Below are 24,577 nucleotides of genomic sequence, written 5' to 3'. Positions count from 1 at the left end.
CAGCCATGGTATAGGCCGTGGGTCATAAGGGTGGATGGTGTGGTGGTTAGAGTTGATAATGGTAGACAGTGTTGAAGTCATGTACTATATGCGGCTTATTTAGGTCATAAGTAGTGATGAGCGAATATACTCGTTGCTCGGGTTTTCCAGAGCACGCTCGGGTGGTCTCCGAGTATTTATGACTGCTCGGAGATTTAGTTTTCCTTGCCCCAGCTGGATGATTTACGGCTGCTAGCCAGGCTGAGTACATGTGGGGGTTGCCTGGTTGCTAGGGAATCCCCACATGTAATCAAGCTGTCCAGTAGCCGCAAATCATCCAGCTGAGGCAAGGAAAACTAAATCTTCAAGCAGTCATAAATACTTGGAGATCACCCGACCGAGCTTGGGAAAACCCAAGCAACGAGTATACTCGCTCATCACTAGTCATAATATGAACAGATATTTTTAAGCAAAGGGCATTTTAATAATACTCCTATTTTTAAGGGTCTGATTTTAAGTCTGATGACGGCTTTTAATAACAACTCCCAGTATCTCCTTACCATTGTTAAGGTCATATTTGGGAGTTGTAGAGTTGTAAGTTCATGCGATACAATTGTTTATGGAGCTGACTTGATATTACAATTAATTGCTATACTAAGCTTGGATCTTGTATTCAAGTACTTTTGGTTCTGGCCATGTATTCATGTACTTATGGTGGTTCTGGTGATGTATTCATGTACTTATGGAGGTTCTGGTGCCATATTCATGTACTATTGATGGCTCTGGTGCTCTAATTATGTGCCAAGGATTATTTTGGCTTTGTATTCATGTACTGATGACGGTTCTGGTGATGAACACATCACCAGAATCATCATCACTACAAGAATACAGCACCAAAACAATCATCACTACATGAATATGTAACGAGAACCGGAATATGTCATCAGAAACATCATCTGTACATGAATACATCACCAGAAACACCTTCAGTTGTGGGCAAGCTGTATTTGTCGCATGACGGGCACAAAAACCATCAGACTTATCCCTTTATAATGGGGGTCTGTTTTTTTTCCGAGTGCTGGACACCTTAATTATTATTATTATTATTAATTATAGCACCATTTATTCCATGGCGCTTTACACTTTAATTGAAACCAAATGGCCCCCAGATTATAGTTTGCTTTATTCGTTTCCATAATTATCCTTGGGTTGCACATTTAAAATATGGGACATCAGGGATGAATATTGCCATTTTGGTCCTGTATTGTGTAAATGGTCCTCCAAAAATGATTGATTCTGTATCTAATTTTGAAATTGCCCTCCCTGTTAAGTCACACCCCTAAGTACCTGGAGGTCCTTTCCAACTCTATCATTCCATGATTCTAAGTACACCACCAAACCCATCAGAGGGGAAGGGGGGAGGTGCATTAGGAGTCCTGCTACCTTAGTCTCTGACCCATTCCTTTTCTTTGGGTTGGGAACCTGTGTGCCATTGGCTTCATCTGCCTGGGGCACCAAAAAACCTTGTCCCGGCCCTGCCCATGAGCTTTTCTCTGTACCATTGCACAGAGCACATATGGCACTGCTATAATAGTGCCATACTTTAAATGCATAATAGCTCAATTGTAACAGTGCATAAATAAGTAAAACCAGAGCCTAAGTCACAACGTAAATTTAGGGGTTGCTGGAGCCCCGAATTGATGATACTCTGAGGCAACTGCCTCTTTTGCCCGTACTATAATTTGACCCTGTATTTTTTTGTTTTTCGTTTAGGTCTCATAGCTCCAATTGGTTATCACTGTTACCTGGTGGCAAACATGGCTCTTAGTGATGAGAAGGTGGCAGCATCCTCTTTCAATGCCTTCAGCTCATTCCGCAGTTTCATCATGGTTTCGGTCACCATCGTCTTCTCGTTTTCATACTTATTTTTAAGGTTTGCAAGTGCAACTTCAGCAGTCTGAAACATACAAAAATAATCCGGCTGGACACATATCTCATAGATACATGAATAAAAGTGATTTTGATGCCCCCTCCACAAGGTTTCGCCATGAAGACAACACCTGTCTAGGTGTCCTTCTAGGGTCCCTCGCTCAGGAATGACCTTTCAAAGTTAGAATGTAGACCCTCTAGGCTAGAGCTGCCCCCACTCTGATGACTGAGGTCAACATGGGGCTACATCTTGAATAACCTACTATGGGGGCTACATCTTGAATGACCTACTAGGCAAGAGGATACATGTTTTAGAGAAACTTAAAAAGAGAAGACAATATGGATGAGGAAAGAGTAAAGAAAGTTGAAGGTTAGATTTCAGTTATCTTTAGAGAACCTGTCAAGTTCCATAAATATGTACTTTAATTTACCTGGAGTAAATTCCGTTGATCTGAATCAGGAGATGGTTTTCTTTTATTCCTGCTCCTCTTTGTTCCTGACATATAGACCCTGCGTCTCAGTATATTAACCTAGTTTTTTTTTAGCCACGTAGGTGAGTAGATGTGGTCATCAAGAGGGGTTGAGGACCAAGCCCTCAAGTTTCTCAGAGATGTAATAAGGTCAGATTCTAGAGCTCGTATTAAAGTCGTAACCCCCAATATTTCTCTCATTGTTCTTCTTAGGTCTCCAAAGAACCTTATGATGCTCAGTTCAAAGTCGCAGCCCTAATATGGACCCTAAACGATGGCGGTATTACAATACAACTAACCCTATAAAATACACAGATGTGACCACCCTTACCTCTCCTCAAATTTTGTAGGATGGCAATATTTGACCAATTTTTTAAACCAAATTTAATGCCATATCACAACCCCGGGGTGGCCACATATAAACCCATATAATATAAACATCTCCCAACAGAATTTCCCAAAAAAATGTTTTTCTTTCTAATCTGGTCATCTCATGACCCTCAGCTCAGGATATGTCCAGGCAAGAGGAAAGGTGAGGACCCATGTGTATTCTATGGTTTTGAGAAACTTGACATTGACGCTGCAGTTATTACCTGTTTGTTCGCTTTTAATACGGCTCTAAGGGTTGCAATTTGCTCCCGTTTGGTACTAAGCAGAGACTTCAGTTTGAGAATCTCCTCCATTAAGGCTTCTTTGTCTTTATCGATCATGGGCACAAGTTCTCTAGCTGCGGCGCGCTGACGTGACAGCTGTAAGGATCTGTCCACAGCCTTCTGCAAGTGTTTGATTTGATCCCTGATAATGGCATTGAGGTTGTAGATGTTCATTGGCTCTTTGCGAATATCGCTAGAGTCCGATACCGGGGAGGATGGAGGGGCAGTGATGACAGGGGATACAGTAGCAGACTTTTGAAGGGTTGGCTCTTTGCTGGAGTCTATACTATCTTTTGGTACTGGTTCACATGGACTTCTTGCTTCGACTGGAGAAGCCATGCCTCTCCTAGCTAGCCTTGGTGATAGAAGTCCTCGAGGGTCATCAGGACCTTTCAAAGTTCCACTACGAGTCACCTTACTTTGCCTATAGTAGTCCAACATAACTCTATTTGGTGTCTCATTGTTACATAGACAAACATGGTGGTAGAGTTGGGCCAGTTCTTCACTAAAAGTCACTAGTTCATCTTGAGCTGTATTAAGGGTATTATGGGTTTCATTTGCGATAGAAGTCATAATATAAAGCTCCTTCTCCATAAGAAATAGCTTTTCTCCGCTCTCCTTACTCGCCCTCTCAAGACCCGTTACTTGCTCGGCATACATCTGGATTCTCAAGTCCAACTTTGACTTCTCATCCGTGTAGCTCTCTATATGTTTATTGTATTTTTCTTTTAAGGCTTTGATTTCAGCTTTGAGGTCTATCACCTCGGTTACAGCAACTTTATATTTACACTCCAAGATCTCCAATCCATTGATATCCACTTCGTAGTCATGGGTCTCCTCTCCCGAAACTTTAGCTTTATCAGAGTCCTGCTCTTTGTCACTGTGAAGTCTCCTCATTGTGTTCACATGTTCTGTCAGTCGATGGACCCGCTCGTGTTGCTCCGTTAAGGCTCCTTTCGTATGTTCCAGCTGAGTCTGAGACTCTTGCAGGTTGGTCAGAAGAATTGCCTTCTCTCTTTCCACCTGCAAACAAAAACACATCATTTGAGTTATATTAAAATTTGCAAATACAATAAATATTTTACGACCTTCATTCTCCAGTTTGGGGTAGTTTGGAACATCTCAGGTCCTTGCCTCCTGGTATCTTACATGCTGTCTTAGTGCTGTATAGCTTCTTAGTTTTTTTTTAGGTTACTATTTACAGCTCTTCCACTAGGGAATAAAACAAGTTCTGGCCACTATAGGACTTGAGAAAATCCATCTCATACATTCTCCTAAGTGAACATTGAAGCAAAATCTAGAACTATGACCTCTACATGACTTATCTGCAAGCAAATAATCAAAGTTGGTTATTTAATGGAGCGCACACCATGCATGGCTGACAAAGTATTTGGGGGACGACAGAATTATGGCTGGTGGAGATAACCTATAACTCTAAGCCTTACATTGACCAGAAAGGCAAGCAGACTACTTTAAGTTTCTTTGTCCTCCTTTTCAAATCATGAATATTCATTTTTTACGAACGTCATAGATATGACAGATAAGAGAGACATATATTCGGCATCATGATGAAGTGACAAACGTGAAAGGTTGTCTGACATCACTAAGTGGTCGGGGCAACACCTCCAAATTAATATTGGTCAGATGGATGACGATATGGATGTCATGTTTCTTATCTATAAAAAGATAAAACGGTGATAGGAAATATGGCATTAATATCTACCACCTGGGACCTCCAGGGACAAATATATCGTGAAAGTTGGGGATATTATAATTTTCTAAAGACTTGGCCATATCCCATGATCAGCCCTGTTATAAGTCACCGACGGAGAGGTATGTGGTCATGACTTGTTAATGAAAGTAAATACCGAACTATAACCATTGTCAGTCCTGGGAGTTCTGTACCGTTACCCCCAAAAACAAAGAGCTCCCCTTCATAAGCCTCTCTTACGATATCAGGTTTAGAACATTTTTCTGTTTATCCTTTTTATTTGATGTAATTGTTTATACTGTATTGTCCAGTGTGTGTATCTACGCTTCTCTCTCTCTTATTCTGTTCATTCCTCCTCTTTCCCCTCTCAATTCTATAGACTACAATAGGCAGCTGTAACCCGATCCCTCAATAAGTTGAAAGTCTGTTTTATTTTGATGAAGACAAACCTTCAACTTACTGAGAGATCGGGTTACAGCTGCCTATTGTAGTCTATAGAATTGAGAGGGGAAAGAGGAGGAATGAAGAGAGCTGCAGATTTCAGAGTGAAGGATCAGTTCAGGAGGCCGGAAGGAAGAGAAGAAGTGGCTCATAAGTCGAGGAAGAAGGTTTTTTTTTTATATCGGCTTGTATAATAGATTTACGCAATGTTTGTTAAAAAAAAGGACAGTAAATAATTAACTGCTTCACATTAAAAATTATTATGAGTGTTTTTATTTTGACACTGAGCTACTAATTACTAAGAAATACTATAAAATATCGTACTAGAAAAATAAACCTTCAAAATACCCTTATATACATGAGAGAGAGCAACATAAAACGCACCAAAAGTCGACCACCGTGGCTAACAAATGGTTTAAACGTAAAAGTGTGCTAAATAAAACACACATATGGGTGCAGTATTTTCCTTTCCTTAACGAGTAAGATTCCTGATCCTCTAGACTCGGCTTTTTGCAGCCACAGGAATAGACCGTAAAATAGTGCTGAGTGTTCATGCTGCAGGGAGAAGATAATGGCTGCTGACGTTTCACTTAGGAGTCCAATGTGTATATCCAAAGGTCGTAAATCTCATCAAGATTTACCTTTAAATTCGACTTTGTAGTAAGCGGTCGTAAACTTCACTGTAGTTTCATATTTCTGCTGTCTCTGCTTATTTTACACTTCCAACCACTGGATCTTCCACCGATGACAAGAACAGGGGTCCCAAGTGCTCATGTGCGACCACCGATCCATTCTAACGGGAAGAATGGGACCTACAATCTTGTGATCGGAGTGGGTCAGGTGGATAGAGAATTGTTGGTTTTGGACAATTCCCTTAAAAACAGTTTCAACCGTTTTGAGCACACAGCTCTTATGCAGACTTAGGTGTCTCCTTGGTCACAGGCTATCGCTATTGGTGATGAGTGAACATGCTGTTATAAGGTGTTATCTGAGCATGCTCGGGTGCTAATCGAGTGTCTTATACATGTGTATATACATTTCTTTATTAAGTAATGGTAATAGCATATATATATGTGCACATATGGAAGGATATAAAGAATACAATCACAACAATAAAATCACAAAAATATGGATAAAAATATGTAGGTAAATATACGGTATGCCAAAAAAGGAGGGAGGTTAATATCGGGACTCTCATAAAAACGGATAAAAATATATAAAAAATGTGTACCACTGGTGCTAAAAAAAGATAAAAATGAATACAAATATCACACAAAAGTGTCTATGGGGTCAATAAAAAAATTGATAACCCATAATGTAATATACTCTGGCCATATGGTTAAAACACCATATAAAAAGGTGCAATAGTGCAAATAAACAGTGTGAAGAGTAGCCAGGAAGCACCACCGTGCAAAAATCGCAATAGGTAAACAAGAAGGGTGATCAGGGAAAATAATTTATGAGAGTACCCCCTAACGAAGGATTTTACATCCGAAACGCGCGTCGGGGTGTGCTTTGGTTGGATCTTGCATTGCCATTTAAAGGTACAGGTACTCTCATAAATTATTTTCCCTTATCACCCTTCTTGTTTACCTATTGCGATTTTTGCACGGTGGTGCTTCCTGGCTACTCTTCACACTGTTTATTTGCACTATTGCACCTTTTTATATGGTGTTTTGGCCATATGGCCAGAGTATATTACATTATGGGTTATCAATTTTTTTATTAACCCCATAGACACTTTTGTGTGATATTTGTATTCATTTTTATCCTTTTTTTAGCACCAGTGGTACACATTTTTTATATATTTTTATCCGTTTTTATGAGAGTCCCGATATTAACCTCCCTCCTTTTTTGGCATACCGTATATTTACCTACATATTTTTATCCATATTTTTGTGATTTTATTGTTGTGATTGTATTTTTTACATCCTTCCATACGTGCACATATATATATATGCTATTACCATTAGTTAATAAAGAAATATTGTTATTATACAGGTCCTTCTCAAAAAATTAGCATATAGTGTTAAATTTCATTATTTACCATAATGTAATGATTACAATTAAACTTTCATATATTATAGATTCATTATCCACCAACTGAAATTTGTCAGGTCTTTTATTGTTTTAATACTGATGATTTTGGCATACAACTCCTGATAACCCAAAAAACCTGTCTCAATAAATTAGCATATCAAGAAAAGGTTCTCTAAACGACCTATTACCCTAATCTTCTGAATCAACTAATTAACTCTAAACACATGCAAAAGATACCTGAGGCTTATATAAACTCCCTGCCGGGTTCATTACTCAAAACCCCCATCATGGTTAAGACTAGCGACCTGACAGATGTCAAGAAGGCCATCATTGACACCCTCAAGCAAGAGGGTAAGACCCAGAAAGAAATTTCTCAACAAATAGGCTGTTCCCAGAGTGCTGTATCAAGGCACCTCAATGGTAAGTCTGTTGGAAGGAAACAATGTGGCAGAAAACGCTGTACAACGAGAAGAGGAGACCGGACCCTGAGGAAGATTGTGGAGAAGGACCGATTCCAGACCTTGGGGAACCTGAGGAAGCAGTGGACTGAGTCTGGTGTGGAAACATCCAGAGCCACCGTGCACAGGCGTGTGCAGGAAATGGGCTACAGGTGCCGCATTCCCCAGGTAAAGCCACTTTTGAACCATAAACAGCGGCAGAAGCGCCTGACCTGGGCTACAGAGAAGCAGCACTGGACTGTTGCTAAGTGGTCCCAAGTACTTTTTTCTGATGAAAGCAAATTTTGCATGTCATTCGGAAATCAAGGTGCCAGAGTCTGGAGGAAGACTGGGGAGAAGGAAATGCCAAAATGCCTGAAGTCCAGTGTCAAGTACCCACAGTCAGTGATGGTGTGGGGTGCCATGTCAGCTGCTGGTGTTGGTCCACTGTGTTTCATCAAGGGCAGGGTCAATGCTTTATGGTGATGAAGATTTCATTTTTTCAGCACGACCTGGCACCTGCTCACAGTGCCAAAACCACTGGTAAATGGTTTACTGACCATGGTATTACTGTGCTCAATTGGCCTGCCAACTCTCCTGACCTGAACCCCATAGAGAATCTGTGGGATATTGTGAAGAGAAAGTTGAGAGACGCAAGACCCAACACTCTGGTTGAGCTTAAGGCCGCTATTGAAGCATCCTGGGCCTCCATAACATCTCAGCAGTGTCACAGGCTGATTGCCTCCATGCCACGCCGCATTGAAGCAGTCATTTCTGCCAAAGGATTCCCGACCAAGTATTGAGTGCATAACTGAACATTATTATTTGATGGTTTTTTTGTTTGTTATTAAAAAACACTTTTATTTGATTAAATGGGTGAAATATGCTAATTTATTGAGACAGGTTTTTTGGGTTATCAGGAGTTGTATGCCAAAATCATCAGTATTAAAACAATAAAAGACCTGACAAATTTCAGTTGGTGGATAATGAATCTATAATATATGAAAGTTTAATTGTAATCATTACATTTTGGTAAATAATGAAATTTAACACTATATGCTAATTTTTTGAGAAGGACCTGTATATATACCCTTGCCATGTCTCTTATTTTGGAATTGGGTCCCTAGCTCTGGTGGTTGGTGCTTTACTGCTGTCAAGTGGTCCCCACTTATCTTCTTTGTTTCCACTGGGGTCTTCATAAGTATTTATTTTAAGATATTTTTTCCTTATATAAATATATACTGCCCCTTTAGTGCTAACAATTTGTGTATAATGGGTATATACATACACATTGGTAATACAGAACATTTTTTTTAAGAGGGCAAATGAGGCCATTGTACATTTATCCTTTTGATTGAATTGTAGCCCCCCCCCCCCCCCGGGAGCTTGCAGTCTACGGTATATTTATAGAAACCTTAGTTCATTATCTACACAGGGTAAAATCAATGTTGTCAACGGGGAAGTATTGAGCGCACCAAGCAAACTGTAACCCCTTCCTGTAAGAGAAAACAACAAACCCTAAGTAAATATAAGTCCTTTTGTGAATAGTGTGAAGGTGTATATAATGCTCAAATGTCCTCCAGTCTCACAGACACAGAATGAAAACTGCAGCTGCATCCCCCTCCTCCCTCTCCTTCCTCTTTTCTATTTACCGTATTACACTAGATACAGTTAGGTCCATATATATTTGGACATAGACAACATTTTTCTAATTTTGGTTATAGACATTACCACAATAAATTTTAAACAAAACAATTCAGATGCAGTTGAAGTTCAGACGTTCAGCTTTCATTTGAGGGTATCCACATTAAAACTGGACGAAGGGTTTGGGAGTTTCAGCTCCTTAACATGTGCCACCCTGTTTTTAAAGGGACCAAAAGTAATTGGACAATTGACTCCAAGGCTATTTCATGGACAGGTGTGGGCAATCCCTTTGTTATGTCATTCTCAATTAAGCAGATAAAAGGCCTGGAGTTGATTTGAGGTGTGGTGCTTGCATGTGGAAGGTTTTGCTGTGAAGTAAACATGTGGTCAAAGGGGCTCTCCATGCAGGTGAAACAAGCCATCCTTAAGCTGCGAAAACAGAAAAAACCCATCCGAGAATTTGCTACAATATTAGGAATGGCAAAATCTACAGTTTGGTACATCCTGAGAAGGAAAGAAAGCACTGCTGAACTCATCAATGCAAAAAAGACCTGGGCGCCCACGGAAGACAACAGTGGTGGATGATCGCAGAATAATCTCCATGGTGAAGAGAAACCCCTTCACAACAGCCAACCAAGTGACCAACACTCTCCAGGAGGTCGGCGTATCAATATCCAAATCTACCATAAAGAGAAGACTGCATGAAAGTAAATACAGAGGGTTCACTGCACGGTGCAAGCCACTCATAAGCATCAAGAATAAATAGGCTAGACTGGACTTTGCTAAAAAACATCTAAAAAAGCCATCACAGTTCTGGAAGAACATTCTTTGGACAGATGAAACCAAGATCAACCTCTACCAGAATGATGGAAAGGGAAAAGTATGGTGAAGGCGTGGTACAGCTCATGGTCCAAAGCATACCACATCATCTGTAAAACACAGCGGAGGCAGTGTGATGGCGCGGGCATGCATGGCTGCCAGTGGCACTGGGTCACTAGTGTTTATTGATGATGTCACACAGGACAGAAGCAGCCGAATGAATTCTGAGGTCTTCAGGACATACTGTGTGTTCAGATCCAGCCAAATGCAGCCAAACTGATTGGTCGTCGTTTCATACTACAGATGGACAATGACCCAAAACATAAAGCCAAAGCAACCCAGGAGTTTATTAAAGCAAAGAAGTGGAATATTCTTGAATGGCCAAGTCAGTCACCTGATCTCAACCCAATTGAGCAGCATTTCACTTGTTAAAGACTAAACTTCAGACAGAAAGGCCGACAAACAAACAGCAACTGAAAACCACCGCAGTGAAAGCCTGGCCGAGCATCAAAAAGGAGGAAACACAGCATCTGGTGATGTCCATGAGTTCAAGACTTCAGGCAGTCATTGCCCACAAAGGGTTTTCAACCAATTACTAGAAATGAACATTTTATTTAAAATTATTGAATCTGTCCAATTACTTTTGGTCCCTTTAAAAACAGGGTGGCACATGTGAAGGAGCTGAAACTCCTAAACCCTTCATCCATTTTTAATGTGCATACCCTCAAATAAAAGCTGAAAGTCTGAACTTTAACTGCATCTGAAATGTTTTGTTTTAAATTTATTGTGGTAATGTCTATAACCAAAATTAGAAAAACGTTGTCTCTGTCCAAATATATATGGACCTAACTGTATATCCATAAGTGACGTGGGGCAGTTTAAAACATTTTCCACTGAATAAGAAGGGTATAAAATGCATAAAAAGAGTATGCTGATGCATATGGTCCAACAGTATGCTAAATAAAAGGTAAGGGGTAGTAAAATTTAAGTCATTTTCTTTTGAGGAGCAATCATGTTTGAGGGTGTAACCATTAAATGTTGCTTAGCCCCTTTTACTTCTTATGTTGGGTCTGCATTTATGGAGCAAGCTCAGGAGCGGCGAGGTCACGTGTAACTTTGAATCCAATTTTGGGGTGAGATTAAACACTTACTAGAAAGCACAGCACTTGCTTTTTTGTACCTGTACCTCTCTCGCAAGTTCCCAAGAAAACAAGAGGATCGGGAATATAAATTTGAACCGTCCTTATTCCCCTGTCAGGGGAAAAGTTGGAAGGCCCCCTATCAAATTTGTAGGCCTACATTAGATGGTTGGTGTCTAGCTGAAATCTGTAGCTTTGGCCAAGGTTAACTCAGTGTCTAGGAGGCTTTTGGAGGCGGCTTCCATGGGATCCTTGTGGCTTTGTGGAGCTGAAGCCTGTGGATGGTATACTTGACGTAGGGATGTATTCCTGGGGGAAAAAAACTTGAAAGTATCATAAGCGTTGAGTTGGACGGAAGTTGTCCCATCTGAGGCCAGTTTCACATATCCATATACCACGGACTGAGTGTGGACTTTAATGTACGGACTGCCTACAACCTCATACATGCCAATGGAGCTGTTAAGTTTGGGTCAGGAAGCCCGCGACCGGTCCTTTGATCATGGTTCATTCTTGGGCATGGATGTGCGACACCGGCCTTAGAACTGTTGGATGCCTTGTAAGTATAAAGACCGGTAGGACTAATTTTTCTATGATACTATGATATTATTTGTATTGCATGTGGTCTCATTTAAATCACCAACAACCCTAACAAATCTTGATGCCAAACATGCCCTCTCTCTTGTGAATTCTGTGGCAGAGCTCCCTCCTGTGGTCACAAGTGGTACTTCGGCTGATTCTCTCTATGAGCTTCCGTTGGTGGAGGAAAGTGGTACTGCGGCTTCTGAGTTTCCTTCCTCAGGTGATGTGGTGAAGTCGTTAGGTGCTGCTCTATTTAACTCCACCTAGTGCTTTGATCCTGGCCTCCAGTCAATGTTCTAGTATTGGACTTGCTTCCTCCTGGATCGTTCCTGTGGCCTGCTGCTCTGCATAGCTAAGTTGCTCTTGTGTTATTTTTTGTTTGCTGTTTTTTCTGTCCAGCTTGTTTATTTGTTTTACTTGCTTGCTGGAAGCTCTGGGACGCAGAGGGTGTACCTCCGTGCCGTTAGTCGGTACGGAGGGTCTTTTTGCCTCCTTTGCGTGGTTGTTTGTAGGGTTTTGTGTTGACCGCAAAGTTACCTTTCCTATCCTCGCTCTGTTCAGAAAGTCGGGCCTCACTTTGCAAAATCTATTTCATCTCTACGTTTGTCTTTTCATCTTAACTCACAGTCATTATATGTGGGGGGCTGCCTTTTCCTTTGGGGTATTTCTCTGAGGCAAGGTAGGCTTATTTTCTATCTTCAGGCTAGCTAGTTTCTCAGGCTGTGCCGAGTTGCATAGGGAGCGTTAGGCGCAATCCACGGCTGCCTCTAGTGTGGTTGGAGAGGATTAGGGATTGCGGTCAGCAGAGTTCCCACGTCTCAGAGCTTGTTCTATGTTTTTGGATTATTGTCAGGTCACTGTATGTGCTCTGACTTCTATGTCCATTGTGGTACTGAATTACCTAATCATAACAGTACTGGAGGCCAAAAGTACTAATGATTCTCAACAGAGGGAAAAAAGAAGTTCTGAGACCATTTTTTTTTCTGTGCACTGTGTTTTGCCTTTTTTTTCCCCTAGACATTTGGGTGGTTCAGGACACAGGTGTAGCGATGGACATTAAAGGTCTGTCTTCATGTGTGGATCAGCTCACGGCAAGAGTACAAAATATTCAAGACTTTGTGGTTCAGAATTCTATGTTAGAACCAAGAATTCCTATTCCTGATTTGTTTTTTGGAGATAGAACTAAATTTTTGAGTTTCAAAAATAATTGTAAACTATTTCTGGCTTTGAAACCTCGCTCCTATGATGACCCAGTTCAACAAGTCAGGATCATTATTTCTTTTTTACGTGGCGACCCTCAGGACTGGGCATTTTCTCTTGCTCCAGGAGATCCTGCATTATGTAATATTGATGCGTTTTTCCTGGCGCTCGAATTGCTGTACGATGAACCTAATTCAGTGGATCAGGCAGAAAAAAATTTACTGACTCTGTGTCAGGGTCAGGATGAGATAGAGGTATATTGTCAGAAATTTAGAAAGTGGTCCATACTCACTCAATGGAATGAAGGTGCGCTCGCAGCTATTTTCAGAAAGGGTCTCTCTGAAGCCCTTAAGGATGTCATGTGTTGTGAATTCTGTGGCTGAGTTCACTTCTGTGGTCACAAGTGGTATTGCAGTCTCTGGGCTTCCTCCCTCAGGTGTTTTGGTGAGCTCGTTGGCTGCCTTGCTATTTAGCTCCACCTGAGTCTGTCTTCCTTGCTCCTTGTCAATGTTCCAGTGTTGGATCTGAGCTACTGCATCTTTCCTTGGGCCTGCTGCTCTGCTAGATAAGTGCTTCTAGTTTGTTTTCTGTTTTTTCTGTCCAGCTTGCTATTAACTTTTGCTGGAAGCTCTGAGAAGCAAAGGGGTGCACCGCCGTGCTGTTAGTTCGGCACGGTGGGTCTTTTTGCCCCTTTGCGTGGTTTTCGTTTTAGGGTTTTTTGTAGACTGCATAGTTCTCTTTGCTATCCTCGCTCTGTCTAGAATATCGGGCCTCACTTTGCTGAATCTATTTCATTCCTACGTTTGTCTTTTCATCTTGCTAACAGTCATTATATGTGGGGGGCTGCCTATTCCTTTGGGGTATTTCTCTGAGGTAAGTCAGGCTTGTATTTCTATCTTCAGGCTAGTCAGCGCCTCAGGCAGTGCCGAGTTGCATAGGTAGTGATAGGCGCAATCCACTGCTGCTTATAGTTGTGTGAGGATAGATCAGGTACTGCAGTCTACAGAGATTCCACGTCTCAGAGCTCGTCCTATTGTTTTTGGTTATTGCCAGATCTCTGTATGTGCGCTGATTACTGCACGCTGTGTTGCCTGATTGCCAGCCATAACAGTACAAGGAGCCACACCAATGATTCCCAATAGAGGGAAAAAAGAAATCCTGACATCATTTTTTTTTCTTAGCTCTGTCTTCAGTCTTTTTTTTCCCCTAGACATTAGAGTGCTTCAGGACACAGCTGTGGACATGGATATTCAGGCTCTGTGCTCCTCAATGGATAATCTCGTTGTAAATGTACAAAAGATTCAAGATACTATTGATCAGAAATCGATGCTAGAACCAAGAATTCCGATTCCTGATTTGTTTTTTGGTGACAGAACTAAGTTCCTGAGCTTCAGAAATAATTGTAAGCTATTTTTGGCCTTGAAACCTCATTCTTCTGGTAATCCTATTCAACAGGTTTTGATTATTATTTCTTTTTTGCGCGGCGACCCACAGGACTGGGCGTTTTCTCTTGCACCAGGAGATTCTGCATTGAGTAATGTTGATGCATTTTTCTAGGCGCTGGGATTGCTTTACGATGAGCCTAATTCAGTGGATCAGGCTGAGAAAAATCTGCTGGCTTTATGCCAGGGTCAGGATGATGTAGAAGTATATTGTCAGAAATTTAGGAAGTGGTCAGTACTCACTCAGTGGAATGAATCTGCACTAGCGGCTTTGTTCAGAAAGGGTCTCTCTGAAGCTCTTAAGGATGTAATGGTGGGATTTCCTATGCCTGCTGGTTTGAATGAGTCTATGTCCTTGGCCATTCAGATCGGTCGTCGCTTGCGCGAGCGTAAATCTGTGCACCATCTGGCGGTATTGTCTGAGAGTAAACCTGAGCCTATGCAGTGCGACAGGACTATGACTAAAGTAGAACGGCAAGAACACAGACGTCGGAACAGACTGTGTTTCTATTGTGGTGATTCTACTCATGCTATTTCTAATTGTCCTAAACGCACTAGGCGGTTCGATAGCTCTGCCGTTATTGGTACTGTACAGTCCAAATTCCTTTTGTCCATTACCTTAATGTGCTCTTTGTCATCGTATTCTGTCATGGCGTTTGTGGATTCAGGCGCTGCCCTGAATCTGATGGATTTGGATTATGCTAAACGTTGTGGATTTTTCTTGGAGCCTTTGCGGTGTCCTATTCCGTTGAGAGGAATTGATGCTACACCTTTGGCCAAGAATAAGCCTCAGTACTGGGCCCAGCTGACCATGTGCATGGCTCCTGCACATCAGGAAGTTATTCGCTTTCTGGTACTGCATAATTTGCATGATGTGGTCGTGTTGGGGTTGCCATGGCTACAAACCCATAATCCAGTATTGGATTGGAACTCTATGTCGGTAACCAGCTGGGGTTGTCAGGGAGTACATGGTGATGTTCCATTTTTGTCTATTTCGTCATCCATTCCTTCTGACATCCCAGAGTTCTTGTCGGACTTTCAGGATGTATTTGAAGAGTCCAAGTCTGATGCCCTACCTCCGCATAGGAATTGTGATTGTGCTATCGATTTGATTCCTGGTAGTAAATTCCCTAAGGGTCGTTTATTTAATTTGTCCGTACCTGAACACACCGCTATGCGCAGTTATGTGAAGGAGTCCCTGGAGAAGGGACATATTCGCCCATCGTCGTCACCATTGGGAGCAGGGTTCTTTTTTGTAGCCAAGAAGGATGGTTCGCTAAGACCGTGTATTGATTACCGCCTTCTTAATAAGATCACTGTTAAGTTTCAGTATCCCTTGCCATTGATTTCTGACTTGTTTGCTCGGATTAAGGGGGCTAGTTGGTTTACTAAGATTGATCTTCGTGGTGCGTATAATCTGGTGAGAATCAGGCAGGGAGATGAATGGAAAACGGCATTTAATACGCCCGAGGGTCATTTTGAGTATCTGGTGATGCCGTTCGGACTTGCCAATGCTCCATCTGTTTTTCAGTCTTTTATGCATGACATTTTCCGTGAGTATCTGGATAAATTCTTGATTGTTTACATGGATGACATTTTGATCTTCTCAGATGATTGGGAGTCTCATGTGAAGCAAGTCAGAATGGTTTTCCAGGTACTGCGTGCAAATTCCTTGTTCGTGAAGGGATCAAAGTGTCTCTTCGGTGTGCAGAAAGTTTCATTTTTGGGGTTCATCTTTTCCCCTTCTACTATCGAGATGGATCCGGTTAAGGTTCAGGCCATCCAGGATTGGACTCAGCCGACATCTCTAAAAAGTCTGCAGAAATTCCTGGGCTTTGCTAATTTTTATCGTCGCTTCATCTGTAATTTTTCTAGCATTGCCAGACCATTGACCGATTTGACCAAGAAGGGTGCTGATTTGGTTAATTGGTCTTCTGCTGCCGTGGAAGCTTTTCAGGAGTTGAAGCGTCGTTTTTGCTGTGCCCCTGTGTTGTGTCAACCTGATGTTTCTCTTCCGTTCCAGGTCGAGGTTGATGCTTCTGAGATTGGTGCAGGGGCGGTTTTGTCACAGAGAGGTTCTGGTTGCTCAGTGTTCAAACCATGTGCTTTCTTTTCCAGGAAATTTTCTGCTGCTGAGCGTAATTATGATGTGGGCAACCGAGAGTTGCTGGCCATGAAGTGGGCATTCGAGGAGTGGCGTCATTGGCTTGAGGGTGCTAAGCATCGCGTGGTGGTTTTGACTGATCATAAGAACCTTACTTATCTTGAGTCTGCCAAGCGCTTGAATCCTAGACAGGCCCGTTGGTCGTTATTTTTTGCTCGTTTTGATTTTGTGATTTCATACCTTCCGGGCTCTAAAAATGTGAAGGCGGATGCTCTGTCTAGGAGTTTTGTGCCCGACTCTCCGGGGTTGTCTGAGCCGGCGAGTATCTTCAAGGAAGGAGTCATTGTGTCTGCCATCTCCCCTGATTTGCGGAGAGTGTTGCAGAAATTTCAGGCTAATAAACCTGATCGTTGTCCGGCCGAGAAACTGTTCGTCCCTGATAGGTGGACTAGTAAAGTTATCTCTGAACTTCATTGTTCGGTGCTGGCCGGTCATCCAGGAATCTTTGGTACCAGGGAGTTGGTTGCTAGATCCTTCTGGTGGCCATCTCTGTCACGGGATGTGCGTGCTTTTGTGCAGTCCTGTGGAATTTGTGCTAGGGCTAAGCCCTGCTGTTCACATGCCAGTGGGTTGCTTTTGCCCTTGCCGGTCCCGAAGAGGCCTTGGACACATATTTCGATGGATTTCATTTCTGACCTTCCCGTTTCTCAAAAAATGTCGGTCATTTGGGTGGTCTGTGATCGCTTTTCTAAAATGGTCCATCTGGTGCCCTTGGTTAAATTGCCTTCCTCCTCTGATTTGGTGCCTTTGTTCTTCCAGTATGTGGTTCGTTTACATGGCATTCCTGAGAATATTGTTTCTGACAGAGGTTCCCAGTTTGTCTCGAGGTTCTGGCGAGCCTTTTGTGGTAGGATGGGCATTGACCTATCTTTCTCCTCGGCCTTCCATCCTCAGACTAATGGCCAGACCGAACGAACCAATCAGACCTTGGAAACATATCTGAGATGTTTTGTTTCCGCTGACCAGGATGATTGGGTGTCATTTTTGCCGTTGGCTGAGTTCGCCCTTAATAATCGGGCCAGCTCGGCTACCTTGGTCTCTCCATTTTTCTGCAATTCTGGGTTCCATCCTCGTTTCTCTTCAGGACAGGTTGAGTCTTCGGACTGTCCTGGTGTGGATTCTGTGGTGGACAGGTTGCAGCAGATCTGGACTCAGGTAGTGGACAATTTGACCTTGTCCCAGGAGAAGGCTCAGCTTTTCGCTAATCGTAGACGCCGTGTGGGACCCCGACTTCGTGTTGGGGATCTGGTTTGGTTATCTTCTCGTCATATTCCTATGAAGGTTTCCTCTCCTAAATTTAAACCTCGTTTTATTGGTCCGTATAGGATTTCTGAGATTCTCAATCCGGTGTCTTTTCGTCTGACCCTCCCAGACTCCTTTTCCATACATAATGTATTCCATAGGTCGTTGTTGAGGAGATACGTGGCACCTATGGTTCCATCTGTGGAGCCTCCTGCCCCTGTTTTGGTGGAGGGGGAATTGGAGTATATTGTGGAGAAGATTTTGGATTCTCGTGTCTCTAGACGGAAACTCCAGTATCTGGTCAAATGGAAGGGTTATGCTCAGGAAGATAATTCCTGGGTTTTTGCCTCTGATGTCCATGCCCCAGATCTTGTTCGTGCCTTTCATGTGGCTCATCCTGGTCGGCCTGGGGGTTCTGGTGAGGGTTCGGTGACCCCTCCTCAAGGGGGGGGTACTGTTGTGAATTCTGTGGCTGAGTTCACTTCTGTGGTCACAAGTGGTATTGCAGTCTCTGGGCTTCCTCCCTCAGGTGTTTTGGTGAGCTCGTTGGCTGCCTTGCTATTTAGCTCCACCTGAGTCTGTCTTCCTTGCTTCTTGTCAATGTTCCAGTGTTGGATCTGAGCTACTGCATCTTTCCTTGGGCCTGCTGCTCTGCTAGATAAGTGCTTCTAGTTTGTTTTCTGTTTTTTTCTGTCCAGCTTGCTATTAACTTTTGCTGGAAGCTCTGAGAAGCAAAGGGGTGCACCGCCGTGCTGTTAGTTCGGCACGGTGGGTCTTTTTGCCCTTTTGCGTGGTTTTCGTTTTAGGGTTTTTTGTAGACTGCATAGTTCTCTTTGCTATCCTCGCTCTGTCTAGAATATCGGGCCTCACTTTGCTGAATCTATTTCATTCCTACGTTTGTCTTTTCATCTTGCTAACAGTCATTATATGTGGGGGGCTGCCTATTCCTTTGGGGTATTTCTCTGAGGTAAGTCAGGCTTGTATTTCTATCTTCAGGCTAGTCAGCTCCTCAGGCAGTGCCGAGTTGCATAGGTAGTGATAGGCGCAATCCACTGCTGCTTATAGTTGTGTGAGGATAGATCAGGTACTGCAGTCTACAGAGATTCCACGTCTCAGAGCTCGTCCTATTGTTTTTGGTTATTGCCAGATCTCTGTATGTGCGCTGATTACTGCACGCTGTGTTGCCTGATTGCCAGCCATAACAGTCATGGTGGGATTTCCTATGCCTGCTGGTCTGAATGAGTCTATGTCTTTGGCCATTCAGATCGGCCGACGCTTGCGTGAGCGTAAATCTGTGCACTATTTGGCGGTATTATCTGAGCATAAACCTGAGCCTATGCAGTGTGATAGGACTTTGACCAGAGTTGAACGGAAAGAACACAGATGTCAGAATGGGCTGTGTTTCTACTGTGGTGATTCCACTCATGCTATCTCTGATTGTCCTAAGCGCACTAAGCGGTTCGCTAGGTCTGCCACCATTGGTACGGTACAGTCAAAATTTCTTTTGTCCGTTACCTTGATCTGCTCTTTGTCATCTTATTCTGTCATGGCATTTGTGGATTCAGGCGCTGCCCTGAATTTGATGGACTTGGAGTATGCTAGGCGTTGTGTGTGTTCCTTGGAGCCCTTGCAGTGTCCTATTCCATTGAGAGGAATTGATGCTACGCCTTTGGCCAAGAATAAGCCTCAGTATTGGACCCAGCTGACCATGTGCATGGCTCCTGCACATCAGGAGGTTATTCGCTTTCTGGTGTTGCATAATCTGCATGATGTGGTCGTGTTGGGGTTGCCATGGCTACAAGTCCATAATCCAGTATTAGATTGGAAATCCATGTCTGTGTCCAGCTGGGGTTGTCAGGGGGTACATGGTGATGTCCCATTTCTGTCTATTTCATCATCCACCCCTTCTGAGGTCCCAGAATTCTTGTCTGATTACCGGGATGTATTTGATGAGCCCAAGTCCGATACCCTTACCCTTACCCTTGTCTTACCGCTGTCTCTAACATCATGTCCTCCCTCTATCTGAAACTAAACCTGTCAAAAACTGAACTCCTCGTGTTCTCTCCCTCTACTAACCTACCTTTGCCTGACATTGCCATCTCCGTGTGCGGTTCCACCATTACTCCAAAGCAACATGCCCGCTGCCTTGGGGTCATCCTTGATTCTGACCTTTCATTCACCCCCTACATCCGATCACTGGCTCGCTCTTCTTACCTGCATCTCAAAAACATTTCTAGAATTCGCCCTTTTCTTAATTTCGACTCTGCAAAAACTCTGACTGTTTCACTTATTCATTCTCGTCTGGACTATTGTAACTCTCTACTAATCGGTCTCCCTCTTGCAAAACTCTCCCCGCTCCAATCTGTCCTGAATGCTGCAGCCAGGATCATATTCCTCACCAACCGTTACACCGATGCCTCTACCCTGTGCCAGTCATTACACTGGCTACCCATCCACTCCAGAATCCAGTACAAAACTACTACCCTCATCCACAAAGCACTCCATGGCTCAGCACCACCCTACATCTCCTCCCTGGTATCAGTCTACCACCCTACCCGTGCCCTCCGCTCCGCTAATGACCTCAGGTTAGCATCCTCAATAATCAGAACCTCCCACTCCCGTCTCCAAGACTTTACACGTGCTGCGCCGATTCTTTGGAATGCACTACCTAGGTTAATACGATTAATCCCCAATCCCCACAGTTTTAAGCGTGCCCTAAAAACTCATTTGTTCAGACTGGCCTACCGCCTCAATGCATTAACCTAACGATCCCTGTGTGGCCTATTTATAATAAAAAAAAAAAAAAAAAAAAAGGTTCCTCGCATCATGTTCTCATACACTTTATGCAGTATTAGCCCTCTGTGTCTGTACTGCTACATACTTAGGCAGGTAACTGGTTCATGCAGCTTTACATGAACACCTGAGCCTTACACTATAGCTGGTCCGAATAACTAAAGCAATTGTTACCATCCACCTCTCGTGTCTCCCCTTTTCCCCATAGTTTGTAAGCTTGCGAGCAGGGCCCTCACTCCTCCTGGTATCTGTTTTGAACTGTATTTCTGTTATGATGTAATGTTTATTGTCTGTACAAGTCCCCTCTATAATTTGTAAAGCGCTGCGGAATATGTTGGCGCTATATAAATAAAATTATTATTATTATTATTATTATTACCCTACCTCCGCATAGGGATTGTGATTGTGCTATCGATTTGATTCCTGGTAGTAAATTCCCAAAAAGTAGACTGTTTAATTTATCTGTGCCTGAGCACGCCGTTATGCGGAGTTACGTGAAGGAGTCCTTGGAGAAGGGGCATATTCGCCCGTCATCGTCGCCATTGGGAGCGGGGTTCTTTTTTGTGGCCAAGAAGGATGGTTCGCTGAGACCTTGTATAGATTACCGCCTTCTAAATAAGATCACGGTTAAATTTCAGTACCCCTTGCCGCTGTTATCTGATTTGTTTGCTCGGATTAAGGGGGCTAGTTGGTTCACCAAGATAGATCTTCGTGGTGCATATAATCTTGTGCGTATTAAGCGAGGCGATGAATGGAAAACTGCATTTAATACGCCTGAGGGCCATTTTGAGTACCTAGTAATGCCATTCGGACTTGCCAATGCTCCATCAGTGTTTCAGTCCTTTATGCATGACATCTTCCGAGAGTACCTGGATAAATTCCTGATTGTATACTTGGATGATATTTTGGTCTTCTCGGATGATTGGGAGTCTCATGTGAAGCAGGTCAGAACGGTGTTTCAGGTCCTGCGTGCTAATTCTTTGTTTGTGAAGGGATCAAAGTGTCTCTTTGGTGTTCAGAAGGTTTCATTTTTGGGGTTCATTTTTTCCCCTTCTACTATCGAGATGCACCCTGTTAAGGTCCAGGCCATCCATGATTGGACTCAGCCGACATCTCTGAAAAGTCTGCAAAAGTTCCTGGGCTTTGCTAATTTTTATCGTCGCTTCATCTGCAATTTTTCTAGTATTGCTAAACCATTGACCGATTTGACCAAGAAGGGTGCTGATGTGGTCAATTGGTCTTCTGCTGCTGTGGAAGCTTTTCAAGAGTTGAAGCGTCGTTTTTCTTCTGCCCCTGTGTTGTGTCAGCCAGATGTTTCGCTTCCGTTCCAGGTCAAGGTTGATGCTTCTGAGATTGGAGCGGGGGCTGTTTTGTCGCAGAGAAGTTCTGATTGCTCGGTGATGAAACCATGCGCCTTCTTTTCCAGGAAGTTTTCACCTGCTGAGCGAAATTATGATGTTGGCAATCGAGAGTTGCTGGCCATGAAGTGGGCATTCGAGGAGTGGCGTCATTGGCTTGAGGGAGCTAAGCATCACGTGGTGGTCTTGACTGATCATAAGAACTTGACTTATCTCGAGTCTGCCAAGCAGTTGAATCCTAGACAGGCTCGTTGGTCGCTGTTTTTCGCCCGTTTTGACTTTGTGATTTCGTACCTTCCGGGCTCTAAGAATGTGAAGGCGGATGCCCTGTCTAGGAGTTTTGTGCCCGACTCTCCGGGTTTGTCTGAGCCGGCGGGTATTCTCAAAGAGGGAGTAATTGTGTCTGCCATCTCCCCTGATTTGCGGCGGGTGCTGCAAAAATTTCAGGCTAATAAACCTGATCGTTGCCCAGCGGAGAAACTGTTTGTCCCTGACAGGTGGACGAATAAAGTTATCTCTGAGGTTCATTGTTCGGTGTTGGCTGGTCATCCTGGAATCTTTGGTACCAGAGAGTTAGTGGCTAGATCCTTTTGGTGGCCATCTCTGTCGCGGGATGTGCGTTCTTTTGTGCAGTCCTGTGGGATTTGTGCTCGGGCTAAGCCCTGCTGTTCTCGTGCCAGTGGGTTGCTTTTGCCCTTGCCGGTCCCGAAGAGGCCTTGGACACATATCTCTATGGATTTTATTTCAGATCTTCCCGTCTCTCAAAAAATGTCAGTCATTTGGGTAGTTTGTGATCGCTTCTCTAAGATGGTCCATTTGGTACCCTTGTCTAAATTACCTTCCTCCTCTGATTTGGTGCCATTGTTCTTCCAGCATGTGGTTCGTTTACATGGCATTCCAGAGAATATCGTTTCTGACAGAGGTTCCCAGTTTGTTTCGAGGTTTTGGCGAGCCTTTTGTGCTAGGATGGGCATTGAATTGTCTTTTTCCTCGGCTTTCCATCCTCAGACTAATGGCCAGACCGAACGAACCAATCAGACCTTGGAAACATATCTGAGATGCTTTGTTTCTGCTGATCAGGATGACTGGGTGTCCTTTTTGCCTTTGGCTGAGGTCGCCCTTAATAATCGGGCCAGCTCGGCTACCTTGGTTTCGCCGTTTTTCTGCAACTCTGGGTTCCATCCTCGTTTCTCTTCAGGGCAGGTTGAGTCTTCGGACTGTCCTGGTGTGGATACTGTGGTGGACAGGTTGCAGCAGATTTGGACTCATGTAGTGGACAATTTGACCTTGTCCCAGGAGAAGGCTCAACGTTTTGCTAATCGCAGACGCTGTGTGGGTCCCCGACTTCGTGTTGGGGATTTGGTTTGGTTGTCTTCTCGTCATATTCCTATGAAGGTTTCCTCTCCTAAGTTTAAACCTCGTTTCATTGGTCCGTATAAGATTTCTGAGGTTCTTAATCCTGTGTCTTTTCGTTTGAGCCTTCCAGATTCTTTTTCCATCCATAACGTATTCCATAGGTCATTGTTGCGGAGATACGTGGCACCTATGGTTCCATCTGTTGATCCTCCTGCCCTGGTTTTGGTGGAGGGGGAGTTGGAGTATATTGTGGAGAAGATTTTGGATTCTCGTGTTTCAAGACGGAAACTCCAGTATCTGGTTAAGTGGAAGGGTTATGCTCAGGAAGATAATTCCTGGGTCTTTGCCTCTGATGTCCATGCTCCCGATCTTGTTCGTGCCTTTCATATGGCTCATCCTGGTCGTCCTGGGGGCTCTGGTGAGGGTTCGGTGACCCCTCCTCAAGGGGGGGTACTGTTGTGAATTCTGTGGCAGAGCTCCCTCCTGTGGTCACAAGTGGTACTTCGGCTGATTCTCTCTATGAGCTTCTGTTGGTGGAGGAAAGTGGTACTGCGGCTTCTGAGTTTCCTTCCTCAGGTGATGTGGTGAAGTCGTTAGGTGCTGCTCTATTTAACTCCACCTAGTGCTTTGATCCTGGCCTCCAGTCAATGTTCTAGTATTGGACTTGCTTCCTCCTGGATCGTTCCTGTGGCCTGCTGCTCTGCATAGCTAAGTTGCTCTTGTGTTATTTTTTGTTTGCTGTTTTTTCTGTCCAGCTTGTTTATTTGTGTTTCTTGCTTGCTGGAAGCTCTGGGACGCAGAGGGTGTACCTCCGTGCCGTTAGTCGGTACGGAGGGTCTTTTTGCCTCCTTTGCGTGGTTGTTTGTAGGGTTTTGTGTTGACCGCAAAGTTACCTTTCCTATCCTCGCTCTGTTCAGAAAGTCGGGCCTCACTTTGCTAAATCTATTTCATCTCTACGTTTGTCTTTTCATCTTAACTCACAGTCATTATATGTGGGGGGCTGCCTTTTCCTTTGGGGTATTTCTCTGAGGCAAGGTAGACTTATTTTCTATCTTCAGGCTAGCTAGTTTCTCAGGCTGTGCCGAGTTGCATAGGGAGCGTTAGGCGCAATCCACGGCTGCCTCTAGTGTGGTTGGAGAGGATTAGGGATTGCGGTCAGCAGAGTTCCCACGTCTCAGAGC

The 24,577-nt window shown here is 43.5% G+C and overlaps 1 protein-coding gene across 4 annotated transcripts in view; it reads right to left on the bottom strand.

Annotated features, from left to right (window-relative positions):
* Nucleotides 1–24,577, bottom strand: part of BICD1 (BICD cargo adaptor 1) — a 201,855-nt gene that overhangs the window by 45,137 nt on the left and 132,141 nt on the right. For all 4 annotated transcript variants that reach the window (XM_069763294.1, XM_069763292.1, XM_069763295.1 and 1 more), the window contains exons 5-6: nucleotides 2,972–4,054; nucleotides 1,785–1,936 (exon numbers count right to left, since the gene is read on the bottom strand). In XM_069763294.1, coding sequence (XP_069619395.1) covers nucleotides 1,785–1,936; nucleotides 2,972–4,054 — 1,235 coding nt within the window. The remainder of the gene's footprint in view (nucleotides 1–1,784; nucleotides 1,937–2,971; nucleotides 4,055–24,577) is intronic.

Source organism: Ranitomeya imitator, chromosome 4 (genome assembly GCF_032444005.1).
Source record: "Ranitomeya imitator isolate aRanImi1 chromosome 4, aRanImi1.pri, whole genome shotgun sequence".
Classification (NCBI taxonomy): domain Eukaryota; kingdom Metazoa; phylum Chordata; class Amphibia; order Anura; family Dendrobatidae; genus Ranitomeya; species Ranitomeya imitator.
The sequence above is the reverse complement of the archived record's forward strand: the minus strand, read 5'-3'. Positions and strand labels throughout refer to the sequence as shown.